Source organism: Kogia breviceps, chromosome 6 (genome assembly GCF_026419965.1).
Source record: "Kogia breviceps isolate mKogBre1 chromosome 6, mKogBre1 haplotype 1, whole genome shotgun sequence".
Classification (NCBI taxonomy): domain Eukaryota; kingdom Metazoa; phylum Chordata; class Mammalia; order Artiodactyla; family Physeteridae; genus Kogia; species Kogia breviceps.
In genome coordinates, this window is record NC_081315.1 from 110,157,476 (window position 1) to 110,181,019 (window position 23,544).

At 58.4% G+C, this 23,544-nt stretch overlaps 1 protein-coding gene across 2 annotated transcripts in view; it reads left to right on the forward strand.

Annotated features, from left to right (window-relative positions):
* Window positions 1-23,544, forward strand: part of WDR1 (WD repeat domain 1) — a 39,215-nt gene that overhangs the window by 8,972 nt on the left and 6,699 nt on the right. The window contains exons 3-11 of one of the 2 annotated variants that reach the window (XM_059065886.2): window positions 2,019-2,109; window positions 6,563-6,710; window positions 7,923-8,103; window positions 15,003-15,080; window positions 15,438-15,518; window positions 15,851-16,084; window positions 19,263-19,350; window positions 20,872-21,028; window positions 21,749-21,836. In XM_059065886.2, the coding sequence (XP_058921869.1) occupies window positions 2,019-2,109; window positions 6,563-6,710; window positions 7,923-8,103; window positions 15,003-15,080; window positions 15,438-15,518; window positions 15,851-16,084; window positions 19,263-19,350; window positions 20,872-21,028; window positions 21,749-21,836 (1,146 nt within the window). Of the gene's footprint in view, window positions 1-2,018; window positions 2,110-6,562; window positions 6,711-7,922; window positions 8,104-15,002; window positions 15,081-15,437; window positions 15,519-15,850; window positions 16,085-19,262; window positions 19,356-20,871; window positions 21,029-21,748; window positions 21,837-23,544 lie in introns of both variants that reach the window. The other variant, XM_067036382.1, reaches the window with a different exon arrangement.

Sequence of the window (23,544 nt, forward strand, 5' to 3'; positions counted from 1 at the left end):
GTTGAGGGTACTTCGCAGTTTGTTGCTCTGTTGGCCGAGTTGTATTCCGCTGGATGAACAGTGCGGTTTGCTTCTCCAGGCACCTGTGGGTGGATGTTTGGGTTGTTTCCGCTTGAGGGCTGTCACGAACCTTCAGCCACGTGTGTCTTTTTGTGGACATGCACTTTTCTCTTGGACAGATACCTAGGAGTGCAATTGCTGCGTTTTTGCATAAGTGTATCTTTATAAATAACACACTGAACTATTTTCTGGCTGTATTATTTTGCATTCCCACCAGCAATATATAAGCATTCCAGACTGTACCCCACCCATCCTTGCCAACATTGGTGAATCAGTCTTAATTTATTGACTCTAGTGAGTATGTCATGGTTTCTCATTGTAGTTCTGATTTGCATTTCCCAAAAGGCTAATGACATTGAGAACTTTTTCATGTGCCTGTTTGCCATTCAGAATACCTTTGGATGCCTGATATATTTCTAATTTCATTAAACATGTTTATTCTGCAATGGATTAATTTATGAACTACATAATACTACATGATATGATGCTAAGTGTTAAGTCCTAGGGGGAAAAGGACTATGTAAACTTTTTTCCCAAAAAAAACCACGTATTGAGCATCTGTTATTTGCGAACTGCTGTGATGGCTAAAGAGATAAATGCACATGAAGCAAGTCAAAGAAGAGTTGGAGGAGAGGGGCAAGAAGGCCAGGGACTGGTATGTGTCATAACTGCCTTAGGGACGTGTGAACTGCTTTAGAAGCACAGGAGGCTTCGTGCAGATTTCTCCTCAGGCCTGATAAATGGGTGTTAGCAGGCAGGGAGAGGTGTTGTTGGCGAGGGCATGGCATTTATGGAGACAGGGGGCTTACAGGAAAGGCAGGAGTGTGGTTGCCGGGCCTAGAACTTAGGGGGCGCTTCTCTGGGCTTACTCTGGTGGGATGGGGCGGGGGGATCCCGTAGCCAGGAGGCTGAGAAGAGTCCAGGCCTCTGACCTTGGCGAGGGGCATAAGAAGGGGGTGGGGGGGAGACAACGGGCTGGTCGTAAGAGGTAGGGTCAGTTGGGGGTCAAGTTAGGTGTGCCTGCAGCAGCCTCCCTGGGACCTGATGTGTCCACAGCCTGTGGGAAGCTGCCTCTTTTCCACGGGCACTTGGCTCGCAGAAAGCTGTCAATGGGTATCAGGGATTAGATGGCTCCGTCTTTCTTCCCTCCTGGGAGAAGGCTCGGCTGTGGAGACAGATGGAGAGCATCTCAGCACGTACTCCAGGTTTGCTGAGAACCCTTGGTTGTGTGTACAGGGGTGGAGAGAGTGCCGTGATCTACTTAGAGTAAATTCTACGTTGAAACGTTACTGCTGAGTAGCAAAGATGCTCCTGGTACCAGATGCTGGCCCTGTTCTTGCTGCAGAGTCCAGCCAGCCTTGGATTTGTGCCACAAAAGGCAGTTTCCCAAACGAGGGATTTGGACAAGGAGAGGCTCCTGGCTGCCTGCCCCCCCACCCCGTTCCTGCACCTCTAGGCCAAAGGCTCTGGTTCGTGTCAGACACTGCCTGGCAGCCAGTGATAGAGTTGGTTCTGAACAAGGGAGACCCGCTTTGGGGTAACTGGACTCAGAGAAGGCAGCAGCAGCCGGCAGCTCCCCAAAGTGGGAGAAAATGAGAGTCATAGATTTTTTTTCTAATTTTTTCTAAGTTTGTAATGAAACTTGTATTTCCTGTATATATTTCACAAAGACATATGTGCTTGTACTCTGGCAAGGAAGGAAAAGCAGACAAAGGAAAGAAAATCACCTCGAATTTTATAAAAGAGTTAAAAACTACCTAGAATTTTATCACCCAGGCAGGAAAGTATAGTTCCGGGATTTTTTTATGGAGGTTTTGACTTCAATATTTGTATGTGTGTGCGGGGTGTGGGGGTGTGTGTGTGTGTCATTTTCCCACCCAAATCCATTAATCCGGAGAGCGGAAAGCAGTCTGCCTGCTTCTTGGTTCCCTGTGTTCATTCTGCTCTCCTCCCTGCAGAACCCGGCCATTGCTGACATCTACACAGAGCACGCCCACCAGGTGGTGGTGGCCAAGTACGCGCCCAGCGGATTCTACATCGCCTCTGGAGGTACCTGTCTGTCCCACACATGGCTCCTTGGTCCATGTGGTGTGCCCACCCCCACCCCCACCCCGCCCCAGTCCTGGGGCCAAGCTGGGCGCCTGGCTTGGGAGGGTGTGGGGTGGAGGAGGCAGGGAGGAAGAGGGAAGACCCTCAAGGAGCATGGGGGTGGCAGGTGGGGCGAACGTGGTGAGTTTCAGTTGGGGCTGATAAGGAACGTGTAAGCCAGCAAAAAGACCCGTTCCAGAACTCCAGCTGGCCGTGTTCCAGCCGGTTCCAACTCAGAGGTCAGTGGAGATGCTCACATGAGGTTGCTGGAGGCCTCTGCGGGCAGCTGCACCGTGATGTATTAGAGCCTATTGTGTGTGTGTGTGTGTGTGTGTGTTTCTGACTTGTAGCTTTGTCTCATGTCACCTTTTGCTGTTCTGTTCCCTGTACCGAGCACACCGCCAGCCTCAGGCAAGCACTTGTTCCATTGGTGGTCAGGGCCTTGGCTCCATCCAGCTGGGCTTTTGTGTGGCTCAGTGGGAGGCTGGGCAAGAGGAGGGACGTGAGCTCATCACACTGTAGGATGCTCTATTCACCCGATTCTTCGAGGTTGGTCTTTTACTATTTACAGATGAGAAAGGGAGGCACACGAGTTAGCGTGGCTTACCACGAGTCTCCCATTCTTTCATTTGCTCATTCATACACTCAGCAGATGTTGGCTGCCTTGCCTGTGTCTAGCCTGGTCTCAGGCCCCATGAAGAGCCAGGTGGATGAGCTGATGTGGGCCTCGTCAGCCTCCCTGGAGAGTGACAGAAATGAGCAAATTGCCGTAAGAACTAACGGCCAGTGGGGGAGGGCCAGGATCATACACCCCGCTGGCAGTTTGTCTACAGTGCCCTCACTCCCTGCATGGCAGGCAGTGCAGACCTGTCCCTGAAGGGGTCGCCCCTTCCTAGCTGTGCAGCCTTCCTTAAGTAACTTACCTTCCTTGGCCTTAATTTTCTCTTCTGTAAACTGGGACTGTTAGTTCCTACCAGATCGGTTTGGGGAGGACCCAGCGCAGCAATGCCTGTACAATGCCTGGGGCAGCCCTGGCACTGGTGGGCACCACAGGGGACCATTGTGTCTGTCACTGAATGCCCGGACACACCAGGGTGACAGGCGTGCTGGCTGACGGCTACTGCTGGCCGCCCGGGGTTGTGTGTGAAGGGTTCGGCCAGGAGCTGGCACAGAGTGGTCACTTAATGATTTTTATGTTTAGACCTACTCTGACTCCATCTGTAAAACTTGCTCTAATTTATATCCTACGATTTACTCTAGCCTTGTGATTTCCCTGCCCCCCACCCCTGCCTGCCAGCAAAACTCCCCTTCATTTAAAGCGCCATGATTTGGGCCTGGTGCCTTCTAATAAAACCATGTCTTCTCAGGAGAGAAGTGTGGTTGGCACAGCTTCCCTGGCGGCTCTTTGAGCTGTGGCCCCGCTGCTGAATCACTCACAAGCCCAGGCCTGCCCTCCGGTCCCCAGGCAGGTAGTTTAACCAGACAGGAATCACAGTCTTCAAATGCTGGCGCAGAGGCTGTTGCAAAGGACAGTCCACAGAAGTAAAGGCTCCATCTGACGTTTTCCTCTTGTACGAGCGCCCTGACTTGGTGGGGGAAGCGAGGGATGTTGGGCTGCAGGCAGGCGTGGGCGGTGTATTTTATGTTTCTAGCGAGCTGGCCCTTTGAATGGAACAAAGACCACAGAACATTTACTGCAGAGATTAGGGCTCTGGGCTAAACATAAAAATAGTGTGGTGTGTAGGGTTTGGAGATGAAGTGCTGTGCCCTCTGGCTAAGTGGGTTACCCGGCACCCGGTGTGCCCCGGGGTGGGGCTGGGGCCTCAGATCTGCGAGTCTTTAGATCCCCTGTAAGTCTGGCTGGTCCACGTTTTGCAAAATGATCGAACCTTCTGGAAGGCCCGTGGGAGGAGCCCACGCCAAGGGCTGGACCCCCAGCTCTGAATGAGATGGCAGTCTGTGCCCTGGGGGACCCCGGGTCATGTGTGATGGTTCTCAGGGCGGAGCCATTCCAGGGCCCGATTTCCCTTTCTAGGGGATCTTCCCAGGCTGCAGGGTAGAGGCTGTCCTGGATACATACCGTTCTCTGTGCCCTGAGCAGGGTGTGAGGGTTGCTCCGGTGAGGCACATGGGAGGAGAGACCAGGCCGCAGAGCCAGAGCGGGTGTGAGCAGAGGCCGCCCCCACCGCTGCTGCCCCAGCAATGCTGGTGTGCGTTCCACACCAAGGCGGGGTGATAGGCTCACCACGAACGGTCATTACCGGATGCAGCTTATTGTCCGGGAGAAGACCTGTTCCCAATGCTACAAGGAGGCCTTGTTGGAGAGAGGAAGCCCCTTCCCCACTGTCACCGTCTGTCCCCTTGCACTGCGGTGCTTTTCTCTGTTGTCCTGTAAGTGCGTGGACATGCGTGCGTGTGTGTCTGCTAGCAGATGCCTGGTCTGTGCTGCGCCCCCAGCACCTGGCACAGGGCCTGGTACCCAGGTGCACCTGGTCAGGGCCGCCCTCATCGGATGGGACCTGAGCGCCTGGTCTCCAAGCCCCATTGTCTGTTTCCAGCCCCATCTGCTTCCGAAAAGAATCAAATGCATGAGTTGGGCCCATCAGAAGAGGCTGGGCGGGGAGACAGTGGGAGGATGACTAGGATGCCTGGCCTGGAGGGGGGCTGAGCTGAGGGAGGTACAAATTGCCCATTGAGTTCAAGGGGTGGAGAGCGGCTCCCTGCTGTCTAGGGGTGGGGAGGGGAACGGGCTTGTGCCTGCAGACACTATGTTCTCCATGACTCCATGGAGCGCCCTGGGCTGACCTGAGCAGGGGCCCGCACAGCCCAGCGTGTGCGTGAGTGTGTGTCTCCTTCCTGTACACACAGTGCTCTTTCGCTGGCTCCAGCCTCTGCCCCTTCCTTTTCTTTCCCCGTTGGCCCATTTGTTCAGCCAAGGGACTTAACTGGCTCGGGTCAGCCTTGGAGCTCGCCTCGGGCAGCATGCCAGGCAGTCTGGCTGGGCCTCATCCAGAGACCAGGGCCCCCAAGACCTCCTCATTAGCGCTGTTCACAGGGAGGCTAGCGTCTCATCGGTGCCACGGCGGACATGAGCCCCGCGTGTTTGCCCACGGGGAGGGGTCTCCGGTGGCTTCTGCAGAGCCTTAGTTAATTCACTGACGGTTGGAACTAACTCTTAACTCATTACAAGTGTCTGCGGTGTCCTAGGGGCTAGTCTAAGGCTTTATACCTGTTGACTCATTTTATCGTCACAGCAGCCCTCTGGTGGCATGTTATCCCCCGTCTTGTGGGTGCAGTTGTAGGTGGTGTTTTAGGCCTACAGAGCCGTGTGGGGCAGGGGTCATGGCTGCAGCCGGAGCCTACCCTCGGCTGGACCCGAACAGAAGTTGAAAGCTGTTCCCACTGGAACAGTCTGTAGACCTTGCGTTCAGTGCTGAAGTGGCCAGGGGTCCTGGATACAACTCGAGCTTACATGCTGGGGGGAATTGGCCCAGACCTACACGGGGCTGAGGTCTTAGCCTCAAGAGTTAGTTTAAAATCCTCCACTTTTCCTTCTCATTTGGGAAGTCAGTGCTCAGTTGGGAAGGGGATGTGTCGGGGTTGGTGCTGGGAACTTGGTGACGGGATGGTGGTGGGGAGAGAAGGAGGTGTTACTTTATCACCGATCCGCAGCAAATGCTGCAGTGAGAACAGGCCTGGTGTCAAGTTCTGCCTGTAACGAGACTCCTTCCAGCACCCACCTGCGTGTCTCACAAGAGGGTCTCACTCATGGCTCAGCCATGAGTGGTGGGACGGTACCCTGCTCTACCGAGTAGGGGCTGCCAATTGCCTGAGGTGGGAAAGGAGCTGGGAGGGGAATGGGGCCTGCAGACCCAGGTGGGGCCCCCGTGCAAGACCCAGCATGCCCCAGGCTGCCCAGCTGCACACACAGCAGTGCCCTCATTTGTACTGGTGACTGCAGCCCCTGCACGGGAGATGCAGTGTCACTAGTACTGTCGTGTTTTACAAATGAAGATCTTTAGCTCCTGAGTGTTAAGGAAGTTGCCCGGGGCCCGTATGCCAGTTAGATAACCCTCCAAGGAAAGGAATACAGTCATATCCCAAGCTGCTTCCTGGGCGGTGGGGAGGAGGGGGAGTTGCCACCGTGCGTCCCTGGGCTTCCTGACACCCATGCAGGGCTTGAGATCCCTGTGATGCCTGGAGAAATGCAGAGACCCCCTGTTGGTCCTCATGGAGGCAGCAGGCTCTGATTGACGGTGGCTGGGTGTTGTTTATCTGATGAACACACACGCCTTCTCCCAGCTATGCCCGGCCAGCTCCAAAACCCTGGGCGGTGCTGGGTGGCCATGCCTTGTGCCCACGTGGCCCCGGCACAGTGGTGAACGTGGCTCTCGGCGCCCCGATGTGTCCGCAGATGTATCTGGGAAGCTGAGGATCTGGGATACCACGCAGAAGGAGCACCTGCTGAAGTATGAGTATCAGCCTTTCGCTGGGAAGATCAAGGACATTGCTTGGACGGAAGACAGTAAGAGGATCGCAGTGGTCGGGGAAGGAAGGGAGAAGTGAGTCTGGCTTCGGCCCCTCCTGCCTGTGTCCCTTGCTTTGCTTTCTTTCCCGCACGCCCCCGGTGGGTGGGGTGCAGTGACGTCGGTGCAGCTTGGACTGGTGTGTGTTGAGTCCTGTGGGTGCTGGGCTTCCTTCAGGGTGGGCTTTGGCAACACACAACGGAAAACCACAGGGAACCCCCAGGGTTTGTCTCCGGGCCCAGGCACCTTCTCTGATCTGATGTCCTTGGCCCTTCACCTCCCACAACCCCAGCTGTCCTGCCCACATTCCAGGCAGCAGGAAGCAGGAAAGGGAGCAGGTGAAAGCAATGCAGCTCCTAAGAGTGTTAGTGGGGTCCCTCCCAGCAGCAACGCCACGACCACACCTGCCGAGAGTGAGGCTGGATGTGTTCCCTAGTCGGGCACACCCCATGGCCACCTTACTGAGGAGGGGGCGACAGGACGCTGGGTGGGCGGCCCCGGGGGGCTGCTGCACTCACGGGGCCCGTGACCAGCGGGGTCAGAACAGCAACCCAGGTGTCTTATTCCGAGTGCAGTCAGGGTTCCCTCCCCGTCACCTCTGCCGCCCTCAATCACTTGTACTTGGCAGACACATATCTTTGTTTCCCTTACCTAGAGGCTCCTCTCAATGTGTGTTCTGATAGGTGTTCATTCTTCCATAGCTTTTCTTCAAGTCATTCCTGTTGGTCTCAACTCCTTTTTCGTTCAGTCACAAATGGTAACCTAAACAATACATTTTCGTTGACTGTTGACTGCTGGCTGACAGCAAGGCAGCATCTCCGTTCTAGCAGGGGATGGTAACCGATGTGTTTCCTGGTCCCCAGCCCAACCCCAAACCCCCCCACATCCACCCCCCCGCCCCTCACCCCTTATTAAAACTGCTGTGAAACTGATGGTGCCTCGAGCTGTTCCCTGGCAGGTGCTTTTAAGGCACCTTCATGTGGGAGGCTCCTCGGGTCTGGGCCATAAGACACGGACATGCAGTCCCTTCCCGGAGGCACTTGGGGCCACTCCTGCTTGCTCTCCTGTCCTTCAGACAAATCCTGGGTGCCGGCAGTGTTGGCTCTTTTGGGGAGCGTGTATGAAGCACGGTTGTGAGCAGGGCCGCCCTGCCAGCACCACTGCCCTCTGACTACTGGGAACACAACTGCCCATGGTGACCTTCCCAGGACTGACTTTTCTCTCCTGTGACTCCCCTCCTGGGTAAAGGTTCGGAGCCGTCTTCCTGTGGGACAGCGGCTCTTCTGTGGGCGAGATCACGGGACACAACAAAGTCATCAACAGCGTGGACATCAAGCAGAGCCGGCCATACCGCCTGGTGACCGGCAGCGACGACAACTGCGCTGCATTCTTTGAGGGGCCACCATTCAAGTTCAAGTTCACAATTGGTGTGAGTGGGCTTCTCCGGAGGGTGGTTTTTCGGTGAACTTTATGGTTTGTACGTGAAGCCGGTGGAGTCTAGACCTGTTAGATGCTGATGGCAGAAGGTCACGGGCGCACAGCATTAATGCCAGGATAGGGCAGGGGTCGCCCTGGGATGATGTGTGTATTTCTGGGTGGGGGTAGGCACAACTCTGATGCTGTGAGACCAGGTGAGCATCCTGGCCCGGAGGTGCCTTGTTAGAAAGGGGGAGCCCAGGCCCAGCAGCCCCCTGCCCTCTAGTTGTACCAGCTTGAGATCCACTGAGCCACCATCGTGGCAGAGGAGGTGGGCTTCCAGGGATGTCTGGTGGTGTTCCCTCCTGCACCTCCCCGGGAGAGGTGATGAGGGCAGGGTCATGCCTGTAAAGTGACACCGGGTGAGCAGAGTTAGGTGCCTTGCCTGTGGGTATGTGCTCTAAACGCCCCAGTGGAGTGACACAGGTTTGGGGTATAAATGGCTCGGGGCCTCAGTCCCAGCTCTGCACATGCTCCCTGACTGAGGCAAGTGCCTGAACCCTCGAAGCCTCACCTTTCCCATCTGCGAGATGGGCGTGGAGACATGGACGTGAGAGCATTTTAACCATGGATTTGGTCTCTGCATAGAGCCTGCAGGCCCAGAACAGCCCACGATGCTTGTTTCCTGCCCTGGGGTCTGAGGCTGGAGCACCGAGGAAGGGCACCTGGCAGGGGATGGCCCTCAGGCCGGTGTCGGGGCAGCCGAGGTTTTGAACCTGCCCTCCCAGTTTGTCTTGTGAAAACACTGGAAAGGCAGCCAGCACCGGTGGTGGAGGTGGAAGTGACCGCGCTGAGCCGTGGCGCGGGAGGATGCGCGGTGCTTTACGGCCAGCTCTTTCCTCTGGAGGCGTCTGGGCTGGGGTTGGCAGAGGTCTGGGGATGTGTCTCGAATGTTACTGGCTGGCTGAGGAGTCCTGTTAACTTTGATGACAATGCAGTGAAGCACAAAGAGCAGGCAGGGCGTGGCCGGGAAGGTGGTGAAGGTCCTTGGCGGGGGTGAGGGGGGTCCCTGGGGACAAGACTCGGGCCATGGGCAGCATGTCCAGACACAGGTAGGTCTCGGCTCGGGTGCAGAGGGGCTCCCCAGGTTACCTGTTTGTAGTGAAATGGGGTTGGATTCATCCCGGGGCCACCAAGTGGGGCCTGGCTGGCTTCTGCGCCCTGCAGGGCGGGCAGCCTGGAGTCCCTCCCAACACTCCGCATCTCCCAGAGGCTGGCTCCAGGGCTGCTGCTCATGGGGAGGTGGTGGCACTGTGTTGGAGGTCATGGTTCAAGGTTGGTGTGTCTTAAGTTGGGTAAAGTACCCTGGGACACCAGTGAGTCAGGCTGAGTCAAGTAACTGAGCTTCCTGCAAAGCGCCCAGGGGAGGAGGGAGGGGAGGTTTCCTTGGCAGCGAGAGGCCGTCCCAGCTCGTACCCGTGAAGTAGCCCGGCTCCCCACGCCCGCCACACGTGTTCTGTTTGGCTTCACATGGCCATAATCTGGGCTGTGGATGGGTGGGGCTCCTTTCCCTGTCCCCTCCCCCGCAGAAGGATTCATTGCTTCCTTGCAGATGTGGGTTAAACCCTTCACGGAGCGGTTTGGTGGCAGGTGAGTGGAGCCAGGATTCGAGTCCAGAGTTGGCCCGAACCTGTGCCCCTCACCAGCCTGCCAGGCTCCCCCGTGTGCTCACTTGGGGACTTGGCCAAAGGTTCTTCCTCTTTCCGTTTTCCTTTCTAACTTGAGAGCGCTGCCCTCACCCTGTGGCCCTGGCAGGCACCTGTCTCCAGGGTGGGCACACAGCTCGTCTCAGGTCTTCCTGTGTTGGGACCTAGCAAGAGATCAGAGGGGGCTGTGGACCAAGAATGGGGGACATGGGGTGGCAGCCCAGTGCTGCAGGTGGTGGCTCTGCGGCCCTCCAGCTGGCCGTGCCTCTGGGCCCCCGGGAAACGGGGTGAAGATGGCCCTCCTCCACTGGCCCCGCAGAGCTGTGGGGACGACAGGAGAGATGCTGGTGGACATCTCAGTGTCCGTGAGGAATTGTTGGGTTTATTTCTGCTGGAAAGGACTAACAGGCTCAGTTGGCCTCAAGCAGGAAGGACAGGAGGACACGCAGGTCCCCCACACCCACCTGAAAAGCCTTGTAAGGCGCTGACAACTTGAGATCAGCCTGTGACTTTTCCATGTACCCGCCCCAGGCCCTCACGGCCGCAGAGTAAAGCTGTAGCATACGGGGCTGCCCTTCGGTCCCGTTCCAGCTCCTGCCACCTTCCTCTTGACCTTGTTCAGGACCATGGGGTAAGGGGTGGTTATGGGAGGAGCACAGAGGGGTCGAGTTCAAATTGCTGCCTCAAAAAGGAATAAGTGGTGTTCCAAATTTCAGTACAGGCCAGAACAACTCCAAGGAGGCTCAGCCCCGCGTGGAAGGAAAGCAGTATTGCAGACACATGGGGCGGCCATGTGGAGCAAGTCAGGCCACCCGTCCACCCTGCTGGCCTGAGTGCAGGGGTCCAGTTGCTTTTCCTTCTCGTTCATGAGATCGTTAGCTTAAACCAGCTTCTCATGTTGGCAGCGTGAGAGTGTAGATGAAGCTGATTCATGGCCCAACTTTAGCCGGACTGCCCTGGTTCCCGCCTGGTCCTCTGTCCTTGTTTACCGGAACCTGAAATGGGCTGAGAGGCTGTAGGAACACCAGGTGGAAGACGCTTTCCCCTGGAATTGGCCCCAGCCCACCTGGGGCAGTGACTCCAGGGTCACAGGGGACCGGCTGTGGGACAGAGGCCATGGACAGCACGGTGTCCACCTCTGGTGTCCTGTGCGCAGGGATTGAGGTTCCCCTTTCAGGCCACCTAAGGGTGGCCTGAAAAGAAGTGGACAGGTGGACCTTGCCTCTCCCGTGGAGCCTTTTTCCCGCTGAGTGCATTCCTGTGATAGACACGTCTGGATGTGTGGTAACAGGCCCCATTAAGCATCTCTAGCTCACCTGTGTGTCTGTGCACCTGGCCCACTATGGCCTTGGGCGAGTTTCTATGCCTCTCCAGCCTCTGCATCTTCCTCTGTCAGGTGAGCAGGTTGGCTGCCCAGGTGACCGCAGACATTCCTGGAGTGGGCGCCTCTGAGGGCTGTGTCCACAGTACATGGGATAGTGTGTGTCTGATGAAACGGTTGCTCAGAGCAGCAAGTGTCAGGACCCTTATTTGCCCTGGGCCTGCTTGTCAGTCTGTGACCGTGTGATCTGGACTGAAAACTACCTGCAGCATCTGCCCAAGCCTCTGAGAACAGGTCACCCAACTGCACCTGGGGGCAAAGGGGACGCCTGGCCTCACCTCCTCCATGCGGGTGGGCTGTGCAACCTGTCACCTGTGTGTCTCACACGTCACCTATCGGGGATTTACACTTCCTTCTAGGAATCTCCATCTCTGCTGTTACTACAAGTATCACCTTCCTAGACAAGTAAAATTTCAGCTCTAAAATGCAAGGTTTTCTGGTTGTTTTTTTCCTGTTCCCTGTGTCCTTACAATATGGCAGAAAACAGAAGTTTGAGTTGAGGTGTGAATCAGGTGCCTGCCTTGCACTGGCCCCAACACACACACACACACACACACACACACACACACAACACACACAACACACACACACACCACCCGGCCCCCGTGCCAGCTTTTCAAAAAGCTGTGTGTGCATCTGTGGTGGTTGTGCCGGGAGGTCAGCGGCGTCGGTCTCCCTCCTGGTGAACTCCTGAGCTGATTGCAGGGAGTGACCCGGCAAAGCTCCGTGGATGGTCAGTGGCCCAAAGAGGATTAGAAGGAGGCTTCCATCCCTTCATCAGGTCCTCTTTCTCCAGGGGAAAGTGGTAACTGGGCAGGCAGATCTGTGCTGGGTGACGGGAAAGGCAGGGCGAGGGATGCGGTGCTGCCCTTCCAGGCACTTTACGGGAGGACCTCGCAGAGAGAACAGGGAGCCCGGTTTGGGAAGGCGCAGTGGCCGGGAGGAGGGCGAGGCAGCGTTCCAGGTCAGGGTGGACCCTCACTTTTGGAGTGCGGACCGTGGAGGCACATGCTGCTCTCGGTAAGGCAGCGGGTGGTGGGCGCGGGCGTCTGAACTGCTGGTCCCTCCACAAGCCTGTGACGAGGGAGCGCGGCAGGTGGGCACAGGGCGTTTCAGCGGGAGGGTAGGAGTCCTGCTGCAGGGCACAGCTGAGGCTGGTGGAGCCGGGAGGGCTCCCAGGGACACCTGAGCTGACGGGCTGGTCAGGCCGTGGCGCCCGGTGGCGCTGCGTCACTGGGACTTGGGTGCATTACCTAATGATTGCTAATTGCTCCCATCTCAAGTTTCTCAGTGGTGAGGGGGAGGGGTGATGACAGGGTGGGGAAGGTAATGATGGGGGGACAGGTGATAACAGGGTTGGGGGGTGATGACGGTGGGGAGGTTCCCGCCAGAGCTCTGCTTGGCTGTGACTGAGGCCGGGCGGGACAGCCCCACCCCAGGAGGTGGCCGCGTGGAGTGGCGCTGCGCCTGCCCAGTGGCGCTGCCCCTCCAGGATGGTTAGCAGGGACGGGGACCAGGAGCCCAGCCCCGTTGTCTGAACCCCCGCCATGATATTTCCCCAAGCCCGTTCCTTCCTGGTCCTCCAGCCTCCCCTCCCTGTGGACCGGGCTATTTTTAGCCCTCATTTTTATGGCTAATGGGCTGCTCACTGTTCCTCCCTTTAAATGGGCTATTTCAGGAGCAGACATCAGTCTCCTGCTCATTTGGGCCCTTGGCTCAAGTTGCAAGAAAACCTGACGGGGAGAACTTTCTAAAGCCGCAGTGCCCGGTCCCCAGGGTGGGTGTGTGCCCTGTCCAGTCTGAACCCGAGGAGCCTGTGTCGTTCTGGGCCTGGGGAAGGGCACCCTGCCCCCGGCGGGGAGATGGACGACAGACACATCCACACGTGTGACGTCCCCTGCAGCACCGGGGCGCAGAGGGGGGCAGGCAGTCAGGGAAGTAGGGCAGTGGCGTAAGCAGGGTGGCTCTGGCCTGGTGTCTGTGCTGCCCCGCTGCGGCACCCTGACCCCCCTGAGCTGGGTGTGGGGGGGGGCCGGCCCTGTTCTCTCAGGGAACCGCTGTGCCTGGTTTTGACGAGTCGGAACTGCAGCGTAGCTGAGGGTCCCTCTGGTTCACGACGTGTTCCTCACGCTGCCCACCGCAGCCCCCCTTTGGCCCCGTGGTCTGCTCCACCCAGGGGAGCTCTCAGCATCCCGGTTTTCGGGGGGTCTGGCCGGGGCTCGGTCCGTCCCAGGGAGCCGGCCCCAGCCTCCTCCCCCGGAGCAGCAGGGCCGGGTCAGCCAGTAGAGGTCAGGACGAGAGGACCAGACATCTGGGCAGTTGTGTGGGAGGTTTTATCACTTAAGAGCTTTGCCTTTGACCTCCTCCAGGAGGAGCTGTGTCTGCCTGTCCGTCCTCCCCTTCCCACAGGGTGGTCCTGGAGGGATTGGGAGAGGCCTGGGGGCTTTGTCTCAGCAGCCCTCCCACTGCGGGCTCTGAACTGCCCGAGGGACAGAGGGCCCCGGGCCCTCACTGTGCAGCTGGCTCCCCGCCCCGGCCTGCCTGCCTCCTGGCCATGGCCCGGGGCCAACTTGCTCACGTAGAGAGCTCTGGACGAGAAACTGTAGACCTGGGCTCTCAGAACCCAGCCTCTTCAGGCCGAGGCTGTCTCCTGTGGAAGGAAGAGTGCCCGAGGCTCCCCAGGGCCCCTCGGGGTGGTAGGATGATGGGTGAGTGACAGTCACGGGGGAAGAACAGTCAGAGGGCCTGAGAGATCCCAGTTTAGAAAGATCATTCCTTTTGTTGTGTTGTGCGCCTCCTGGGAAATGGCCATCCTCCAGCTCAGAACCCAAACCTCAGAGCAGGAGGGCTCGGCCATAGCAGCAGGATAGGCGTACCCGAGAAACCAAGAAGGCAAAACAGGCCTTGGCCGTGGGGGGATAACCCAGGCTCTGCCTCCATCTTCACGTGGTCTCCCTGTGCCTGCCCCGAGTCCAGATCTCCCTCTTCCCGTAGGGACACCAGTGGTGGTGGATCAGGGCTCACGATACGGCCTCCGTCTCGCCTTGAGTACACCTATAAAGACCCTGTTTCCAGTAAGGTCACACTGACGGGTACTGGGATGTCAACCTGCCTTTTCAGGACACAGGTCAGCCCGTAACGTTACACAGTCAAACACATGCAGTTCCTACCGCCCCAGCAACTCCTGTTTTAAAATTGTTGGTGGTTTACCTTGGTGGGTGCAGGTGATGCACTTTGAGTTGAATTGCAGGTGGAGTGGGAGAGCAGCCGGGCTTTGCATGGGTGGCTGGTGGGGTTTTCAGAGGATCATTCTCTGATGCAGACCCTTCTTGACTGAGGAAAGAAAGTTCATTTACTTATTCAGGTAATGGAATCGCCCCTGGAGATCATGTCTCCTCAGTCACTCAGACTCTTGTTCCCACAAAGGTCATCACCACTGTTTAATTTCTTTAAAACCTCAGTTCGTTCAGCAAATGCCTGCTGAGCATCTGCTGTGTGCCGGGCCCGGGCCAGGCCCTGGGGGCTCGGGGATGAGGCCTCACCATCCTGGCCTCATAAGCATGAGGGTTCCGGCCTTGAGCCCCCTTCCAGGGCTGGAGGGCGGGTGGGGGCGTTTCTGTCTGCGGAGCTCAGGGAGCACGTCACAGCGGAGGGAGGCCTTCCAGGCAGAGATGCACCCGGCCACGGCGGGTGGGCTGAGACTGAGGCTGAGCTCTGAAGTCTTCCGTGGACCGGCATCCACATGCGTGGTGGTTGTGGACCGCGTGGTGCATAGAGAGCTTTCCTGAACTGCCTGTCACTGGATAACTGTCCCACTTCCCGCAGGACCACAGCCGCTTCGTCAACTGTGTGCGGTTCTCTCCTGATGGGAACAGATTTGCCACAGCCGGGGCCGACGGTCAGGTGAGGGCTGGGGGTCCTGGAGGGAGGGGTTTGTCTCTTGGTCCTCTGCAATGGTTCAGAACAGGTAGACTTAGTAAAGCTGGTCTCGAGGTACAGCTCCCTCCTTCCCCCTCCTGGGATGCAGCTCAGTTAAGGGGCTCCATCCTCAAAGCACGGTAGACCCGTATCTCCATCTCTCTCCTTTTAAAGGACCTGGAAACTCATCTTTTTTTAGATTCTTTTTTGTAAGAGCCACAGTCTTGATGCTACCCTCTTGATGGTGGAGCAAGGATGAGTAGGAAGAGCTCATGTAGCGTGCTAACTGCTGGGCCTTCACGCACGCACGCGTGATCCTCATCTATTTGTGTTTCCCAAAAGATCTACATCTATGACGGGAAGACGGGAGAGAAAGTGTGTGCACTGGGAGGAAGCAAGGCTCATGATGGCGGCATTTATGCTGTAAGTATGGGTCCGTGTTCACAACTTGGTCTGTGGTTGTGGTCGGGCCGTGTCTGTGTTTATTGTCATCTGTACACACGTGTTAAAGTTGGAAGCCTGAGATGAGGGGTTAGAAGTAGGGCAGTGGCAGAGACCTTCAGGGTCACATGGGACACAGTGACATGGCCTGGAGAGGCCAGTGGCCAGGATGCTTGTCCTGTCCGTGCCCTGGTGTGTCCCACCGCCTTCTGGGCCGTCCTCCCCGCTCAGAAATGGGGGTCGTGGACAAGCTGCTGTCTGAGTCTCTTCCCCCTCTGGAATGCTTGACCCATGACCACCGTTTGTTTGAGTAGATCAGCTGGAGTCCCGATAGCACCCACTTGCTTTCTGCTTCCGGAGACAAAACCTCTAAAATTTGGGACATCAACGTGAACTCTGTTGTCAACACGTTTACCATGGGCTCCAACGTTCTGGACCAGCAGCTGGGCTGCTTGTGGCAGAAGGACCACCTCCTCAGCATCTCCCTGTCCGGCTACATCAATTATCTGGACAAAAACAACCCCAGCAAACCTCTGCGGGTCATCAAGGTACGGCTGGGCTGTGGAGCTGCTGTGTGTGCAGGGGATGGCTGGAGGGGAGGTGGGCGCCCGGCCAGACCTAGGGAAACTGAGGTGAGGTGAGGCCCAGTAGAACGGCAGGATGCTGGTTGCTTTGGGGATGTGAGTTTAGCAGAGGTGGGAGGCCAGATGCCACGTTCCCCTTGAGCTACTGTAAAGCTGGATGCTCGGGGCCTGGGGTTCAGGGCAGCAACCCGCGCCCCTGCTGTCAGGGTTGTTTGTCTCGAGGGGATCAGCCTCCCCCGGTTAGGAGGCCACTGGCTGTGTCCGCTCATGAGGCAGGACCAGGAAGATGCTGAAACCTAAGACGGGGCATGTCGTGGGGCTTCACCACAGACATGGGTGGCCAGCAGGCCTGGGAGCTGGGCCTTGACAGTGTGCGGGGTTTGAGCGTGTGAATGGGTATGGGCAGGCACTTGTGCTCTGTGGTTAGAGCAGGGCAGGCGTGAGGGAGTGGTGGGGAGTGGGAGGAAATGGACAAGTCGGTGGGGCCCGAGGTGCAGAGGCCCAAGGTTTGGGCAGCAGGGAGTGACTGGAGGGCTGGGAGGACCCCCGTTCCTGCCTCCCGTCCTCCTCACCCAGGATGGCTCACTCAAGCTTGGCCGATCACCGGGGTCTGCCCTGAGTGTCCCCTCCAGTGGGGACTGGTGCTTGCCCCTCCGTCAGCCCTGGAATTTTTGGCCTCTCAGGAAATTGCAGCCAGACTAGAAGCTCCTGTGTCCTGGGGCCCTGGTTGGGCACTGCCCATTGCAGACCTGCTTCTGCTGGAGGGTGGGCTGCGGTGGGAACTCGGGGTCGGCTTCACCTGCTCTGTCACCCTGGATGAGCTGTGCCCTCAAGGGAGGGGTTTCCATAGCCCAGCTCCATCCTGCACCCCGTCCTGGCAGCTGAGCCTCCGGGGGCCAAACCCCAGTGCTTCCTCACACCCTGCTCACTCAGCTGCTTCAGGGCTGTGCAGACAGACTGTGGGAGACGGCTGGGCCCTGTGGGCTTGGTGTTGGCCAGCCTGGGACTGTTCCCCTCAGGCCCAGTGAGGGCCAGCCGCCCAGCCTTGCAGTGCTTTGTACATCCCATCCCACGGTCTCTGAGGTCGCGGCCCTTGTGGACTCGGTATACAGATGACCTTGTCCAAAGGAAGGGGCCGAGCCTGGCCGTCTGCCCCCTTAACCCTGTGTGAATAGTTCGTGAGGCCCAGGTGGGCTCGGTGCCTACTGCATCCCATTCAGGTGGGGCATTGCTGAAGGGAAGGGCTGATCCAGAACAACAGCTGCTTCGGCCCTCAGTGCTGGCCCTGCACCCTCTGCTTCCACAAAGGTTTATCTGACTTGGCCCTGAGGATGGGGCCATTGGGGCCACTTGCTCCACAGGCTTCCAGCCCAGTGTGATGAGTGTAAAGTGAAGGTGTGTACATCCTGGCACAGAGCCCAGGGGAGCTGGGAGGGGTCCCCAGCACAATCACTTCTCTGGGCCTCCATTTGATGGGGAGAAATTGCTGGAGAGAGTCAGGCGTTACTGTCTACCTACTTCCTCTGCCCAGAAGAGTAGCTTCCCGTGAGCCGCCCTGATGCTGGGCTCGGGTGGCTGTCCCAGGCATCGCCCCATGTCTGCTGGCGCCCTGGGAGTGATGGAGGCCTGGGCCTGACTGCTCCTGCTGATGTCACTGTCGCCGACAGCACAGGCACTACCAGCCAGGCTCCTGTCCCCTCCACAGGTCAGCTCAGGAACCTCGTGGGCATTTACAGTTGTCAGATAAACCATCCCAGCCCTCCTGCCGCACGTATGGGAGTCCCGAGCAGTGTTTGGTGCTAATGTCGGGCTGTGAGTGAGCCCAGGAGCAAGCTGGAGTTAGAAGAACGTCGTTAAAATAGTGGTTCTCAGCCCCGGCGCACGTTCAGATCACCTGGGAGCTTCCACAAAGGGCTTGATGCCTCTGTACGGGCCCAGTGGGATGCAGTCAGAGACCCAGACCGTAGGGATGGCTCTTAGGTGCCAGTACTTTTAAGACGCACCCAGGTGACCCTGCAGCTCAAGCTTGAAGGCGCATCAATCACCTGAGCCAGTCTGCTCGTTAGAACACGGTACGTGGGCGGCACCCCGGCGCTCAGAGGGTTCATCTGTGGGACGCCGGAGAGCTCCACTTCTCACAGGTTCCCGGCGAGGCTGCTGCCCTAGGCGGGGGGCATGCACAAGTCACCAGGCGTCTTGTTGCGCGCAGGTTCTCAGTCTCCAGGCTGCATGGGGCGACACTCCCGGTGAGGCCAGCACTGGTCTGAGGACCATGCTTTTAAGTAGCAGGGCCAGTGGGTTGCTGCCCTGTGGAAAGGGCTCGGGGTCTGTTCACTGGTTCTCGCGTCTCTGAGAACTGTGTGTACCTTTCTCTGAAGATACACACCACACCGTGGCAATAGTCAGCAAAGCTCAGAGGGACCCGCCTGCCTCTGGTGAGGGAAAGAACTATGATTAGACCAAACGTCCGGGTTGTTTCCATCCAAGGAGCAGTTACAGGGGAGGTTATAAGTGCCTTTCTTGAAGCAGACAACTGGTTGTAGATGAGTGATCTGGGCCCACCATGTAGCCGGTCAGGGAAATTGTGGGGCCCCAGTCCTGGGACAGCCTCAGGGGGAAGGGGAGAGCTGGGAAAGAAGAATCCTCACGAGCTAGGGGCTGGGGCTGGAGCTGGAGCCGCGAGCTGTGCTTCTGGGTAGAGGATGAACCGTTAGCAGCACCCGGGACCCCCTGGGCCTCCAAGTGGCCTGGGGCCCCCCCCTGCCTGCTTCTGCAAGGGTTGGTCCCTCCCAAGACTACTGCCGGTACTGCTGCTTCCCCCCAGGTAGGGACTCAGCCTCTGTGACCGTTTCCTCCTTGTGTGAGGAGGGAGGGTGACCGGGCGCTCTGTTTGGGCTTCCACTAGACCCCCGTCCTCCACCCAGGTCGGGTTGAGTGCCTTGGTGGGAAGGCCCGGATGTCGAGGGTTTGAAGGGTTTGTCAGGTGGTCGCTCAGCTTGGGGCTGTTTGGGGCCCACCGAGGCTGCGGCGTTGAGGGCTCTGCCTCCCCTCCCAGGGGCTTAGCCGGTGGAGAGCATTTGACAAGCCCAGGCAGGATGGCATGTCCTGAGCTCACCCCCGCCCCCGCCTGTCTCCTCCACAGGGCCACAGCAAATCCATCCAGTGCCTGACGGTGCATAAAAACGGCGGCAAGTCTTACATCTACTCTGGGAGCCACGACGGACACATTAATATCCTTTGACTCACAGCGCTGGCTCTGGGACCCCTGGCAGGAGAGTCGGGAGTTTCCTGTTCCCACGGTGCCAGAGGCGAGGCCAGCCGGCTGGCAGCCACAGGGCTCCTCTGACCGGTCTTGGCTGCTGGGAGGTGCTGTGTGCATACTCGGGGCCTCCGGCTCCAGGCCGCGGCCTTGACCTGACGGGTCACGTTGTGCGGCCTTGAATGGTTGCTGAACCTCCCTGCTTCTCCCCGTCCGTGACCTGGTGTTGGCCTCATCCCTCTCACGGGCAGCAGCAGAATCAACGTGTGTTAGAATCCAAAAGGACTTAGAGCCTTTGGCAAGAGTCCCGTACTTTAAAAATGGGCAAAGTGTAGCCCACATGCCTCAAATGCCTTCCCCAGTGTTGCACCGCTTGGCGACGGCTGAGCTGGGCAGGAACTGAACCCCCACTCCCCGGTGAGGGGCTCTGCAGTCCCTCTCGGACGTTCCCGGCAGCCCTTCCAACCTCCTCCTCCCAGGATGGCGAGCGTGGGAGGGGTCATCTGAGGGGCCCACCTCAGTCCGTGTGTCATGGCTGCGAGAGAGGCCTGCCCTCGTGCAGCCTGGCTCCTGGTCCGCGGCTGCCCTGCCCACTGGAGGGGGCTGTTCCAGACCCCCTGCTTCTTCCACCTCCGCAGACCCACCTGGTCTGTAGGGTTTCCTCCCTGGGAAGGTCCCCCTCAGCCCCGAGGGAGGAGGGCAGAGAAGTCACCCTCCACCCCGTCATACGTAAGGAGATGGTACAGCGGAGGGTCCTGCCCAGCGTCCCCCCTCCTGGAGCCGCTCCTTCCTCCCCACTCATGCCCAGCCCCGATGTCCATGCACCGTGAGGTTAACCTCCTGGCTGGCGGTCCCTTCACAAGACCATGTCAGGAGTGGAATATACACGCTGCTTCCTAACGGAGCAGCATTCGTTGCAAATGAGACTCTCATTTGTTGATGCAAAAAGAGAATCTTGTAACTTAAAACACCTCACACACCTGAGCCCCTCGAGCTGACAGTCCACACGCTGGCCTCGCCCAGGTGGGTCAGCCCCAGGCCCATTTACCTGGTGGCACCTAGGTGGCCATCGGCTGAGCCACGGGGCACAGCCAGCCTCCTGCTGAGGGGCCATGGGCTGGACAGCAGGCTAGAAGGAGCCGGGGGAGGGGGGCTGTGTTTTGGCCCAGTTACACAGGGTGCCAGGGAAAGGTAGCTTCCTTCTGAGCTCGCTCTCAGAGTGAGGCGCTGTGCTGTTGCGTTGTTACAGGGCAGCGCGGTCCCGTGATCTGCCCGGTTCCTCTTCTGAAGACGGGCGGACTGTGTCTGACTGGGTGTGTGGGGTTGTAAATGGCCTACCGGCCCTCTCCCCAGAACGTCTGCTGCCTGAAATTCGGAGTTGGACGTGCACAGGGAGTCCCCCTCAGGCCCGGGACGAGGGCCTGGCTGCAGCCTCCCCGGGGGGCACGCGCCGCGTCCTGGATGTCAGGCTCTTCCTTAACCCCTGCTCCACATTACTGGGATTCAGAGACGGGGGAGAACGACTCCTTCGCCGGGAAGGGCCACACGAACCAGGTGTCCAGGATGACAGTGGACGAGTGTGGGCAGCTGGTGAGCTGCAGCATGGACGACACGGTGCGGTACACCAGCCTCATGCTGCGGGACTACAGGTGAGCGCTGCCCGGGGCCAGTCCGCGCCCCTCCCTGAGCACGTCCCTGGTGAAGCCCTCCGCGGGGCCGGGCTGCTGCCCTGAGCCTTGGCTCATGAGAGGACCCGAGGCAGAGCCACGGCCTGGTCACCCGGTTGCAGGGGCCCATTCACTGAGCCTTGGGGGCGCCACGCTTGCCAGTTACGTGGAATTTTTCTCAGTTTACCATTTTCAAGAAGTTTTTTGCGTGTGCAACTTTTTCCAGTTTGTGTTTTCATAGTTTTAACCAAAAGTAAAGGTAACACAATTTTCACATATTAAAAGTACCAGGTTTTTTTTTTTTTATTTTAATGGCCCTGCAGAGGGGACTGGTTATGGCTGTGGGCGGGTGGGGTCAGAGCTCGGGGAATGCCGGGCTCTCTCACCAGTGGACGTGGGCAGGAGCCAGGACAGGGCAGCTGTGGGGGCGGCACTTGGCACAGATGGGTAGGAACAGGAAGTGATCCCTTCACTCTGGCCACCCCCTTCCCCTCGTCCCAGCCTGCATCATGACTCCCCATCTCTCTCCCAGAGGCTGAGAGTCTTCCATCCCCCCTCCTGTGTTTTAGCCAAGGCTCGTGCAATAGAGATCAAGGTGGAATTTCCTTGAGTCACCCGAGTGCTGTGGTCCTGCAGTGAGTGTGTATTTACACCCGCCCTGTGCCCCTGGAGACTGAAATAACGACTTCCTCCTCTCCACAGCGGACAGGGAGTCGTGAAACTGGACATCCAGCCGAAGTGCGTGGCTGTCGGCCCCGGGGGCTACACCGTGGTCGTGTGCATCGGTCAGGTACGGCTCCCACCCGCGTTTGGTTCAGGCTGAGGCTGCGCAGCGTCTGGTCCCCACGTCCCCTCTCACGCACATTCAGCCCTGTTTCTACTGAGCCCCGTTTGCGTGTGCCGAGGGCCTCCCACGTGTTCGCTGAATTCTCAGGGGTCCTATCAGTCAGGCATGGCGTCATCCCCACCTTACAGGTGAGGAAACCGAGGCACAGAGAGTAAGTTGCCCAAAGTCTGCGTCTGGCAAAGGGCCGAGCTGGGGTTTGAACCCGGGCAGCCTCGTGAGAGCCTGCGCTCGAGGGTCACGCCCTGCACATCCCTCGCCCGCCCATGAGTCCCGCGAGAGGCACGGCCCAGGCAGCTGTGTCCATTCACATTCGAATCCCGGCCCTGCAGCATTGGGGTGGTGTGGCTTCGGGCATTTTCCTCACCCTCTCTGAGCTTTAGTTTTCTCATCCCTCGCAGCTCACAGGGAGGATTATGAGGAAGTATGTGTCGGGCTCCTTGTACCATCTCCGTGAGCAAGGAGGCTGATAGTGACCATGACTCCCTGAGGCCACGTGATGGGCGGGTGGCATAGAGGGCCACTCCTCAGCACAGTGGGGTCTGGCGTTCAGCCCCGCAGCCTGGGTTCTCATTCAAGGCGGTAAGGTCTCTACACGCCATCTTCTGGAATTTCTGGAACGAAGCACCCTTTGCTGAGACCCAAGCCTGACCCACTTTAAGTATCCAGGATCCTGCTCTGCAGCAGACACCATCTGTCAGCGGGCTGGGCATCCCAGCGTGCAGATCAGAGGAGGCAGGTGTGATGGAGCCCCCGCCCACTGGCACAAGTGACAGACCCACCGCCGCAAGCTGTCATTCAGATCCGCCACCCCTCCTCCGTTCTGGGAGCTTCAGTGCTTTGGGGAGAGTGGATTCCTGTGTGTCCTAGATAACACGAACCTCCTGTCAAGCAGTTATTGCAGACAGCCTGGGCAGTCAGCAGGGGCGCAAGAGGAATCAAGGGCCGTGAACGCCTTAGCAAGTGGGGGAAAGACTGGACGAGGACCTTCTAGAAGGACGGGAGGGAAGGCTGCCGCTCCGTGGAGGGGGCTCCCCCAGCCTTGTGTCTGAGCACCTGGCCCGTAGGTGAGAGGTGAGACCTTGGGCTCTGCGGCCTGGTTCGGCCTCCCCCACTGGCCTCAGATTCCCGTCTGGAGCTGCGGTCGGGACAGGCTGTGTCCTCTGAGGCTCATGCTGGGCTCACGTGGGGAAGTTCAGGGAAGAGCCGCGTGGGGCTCTGCTCAGGAGGGGCTGGTGAGTGCAGGGTCCAACCCCCAGGTTCCAAGGAGTCCAGGGCTCACGGTATCAGGTGTGACGATTGTCCTGTGATGTACTGTCTCTGCCCTGGTTCTCTAGGGTGTCCTGACCTGAACTCCCCATGGCTGGTCGTAGGGTCCGGTCCGCACAATGTCCTGGAGGGGCCTACGATTTTAGGTCAGGGAACAGCCACGTTCAAGTGTTGCCTCTGAGGCAGATTTGGGCCAGTGCCCTCAGCCTCTCCCTGTCAGGTGTAGGTGGGTAAGTGCGCTTCCGGAGTCGGGCAGATGATGCAGGTGAATGTTTCTCAAGGTGCGTTTTCTGTAGCAAATTTTAGGGAGGATGCTGCTTCCCATCCGCCTGGTGCTTTGCCTCCCCTACCCAACTGCACAGCCCGCAACGCACCCCGAGGGCGG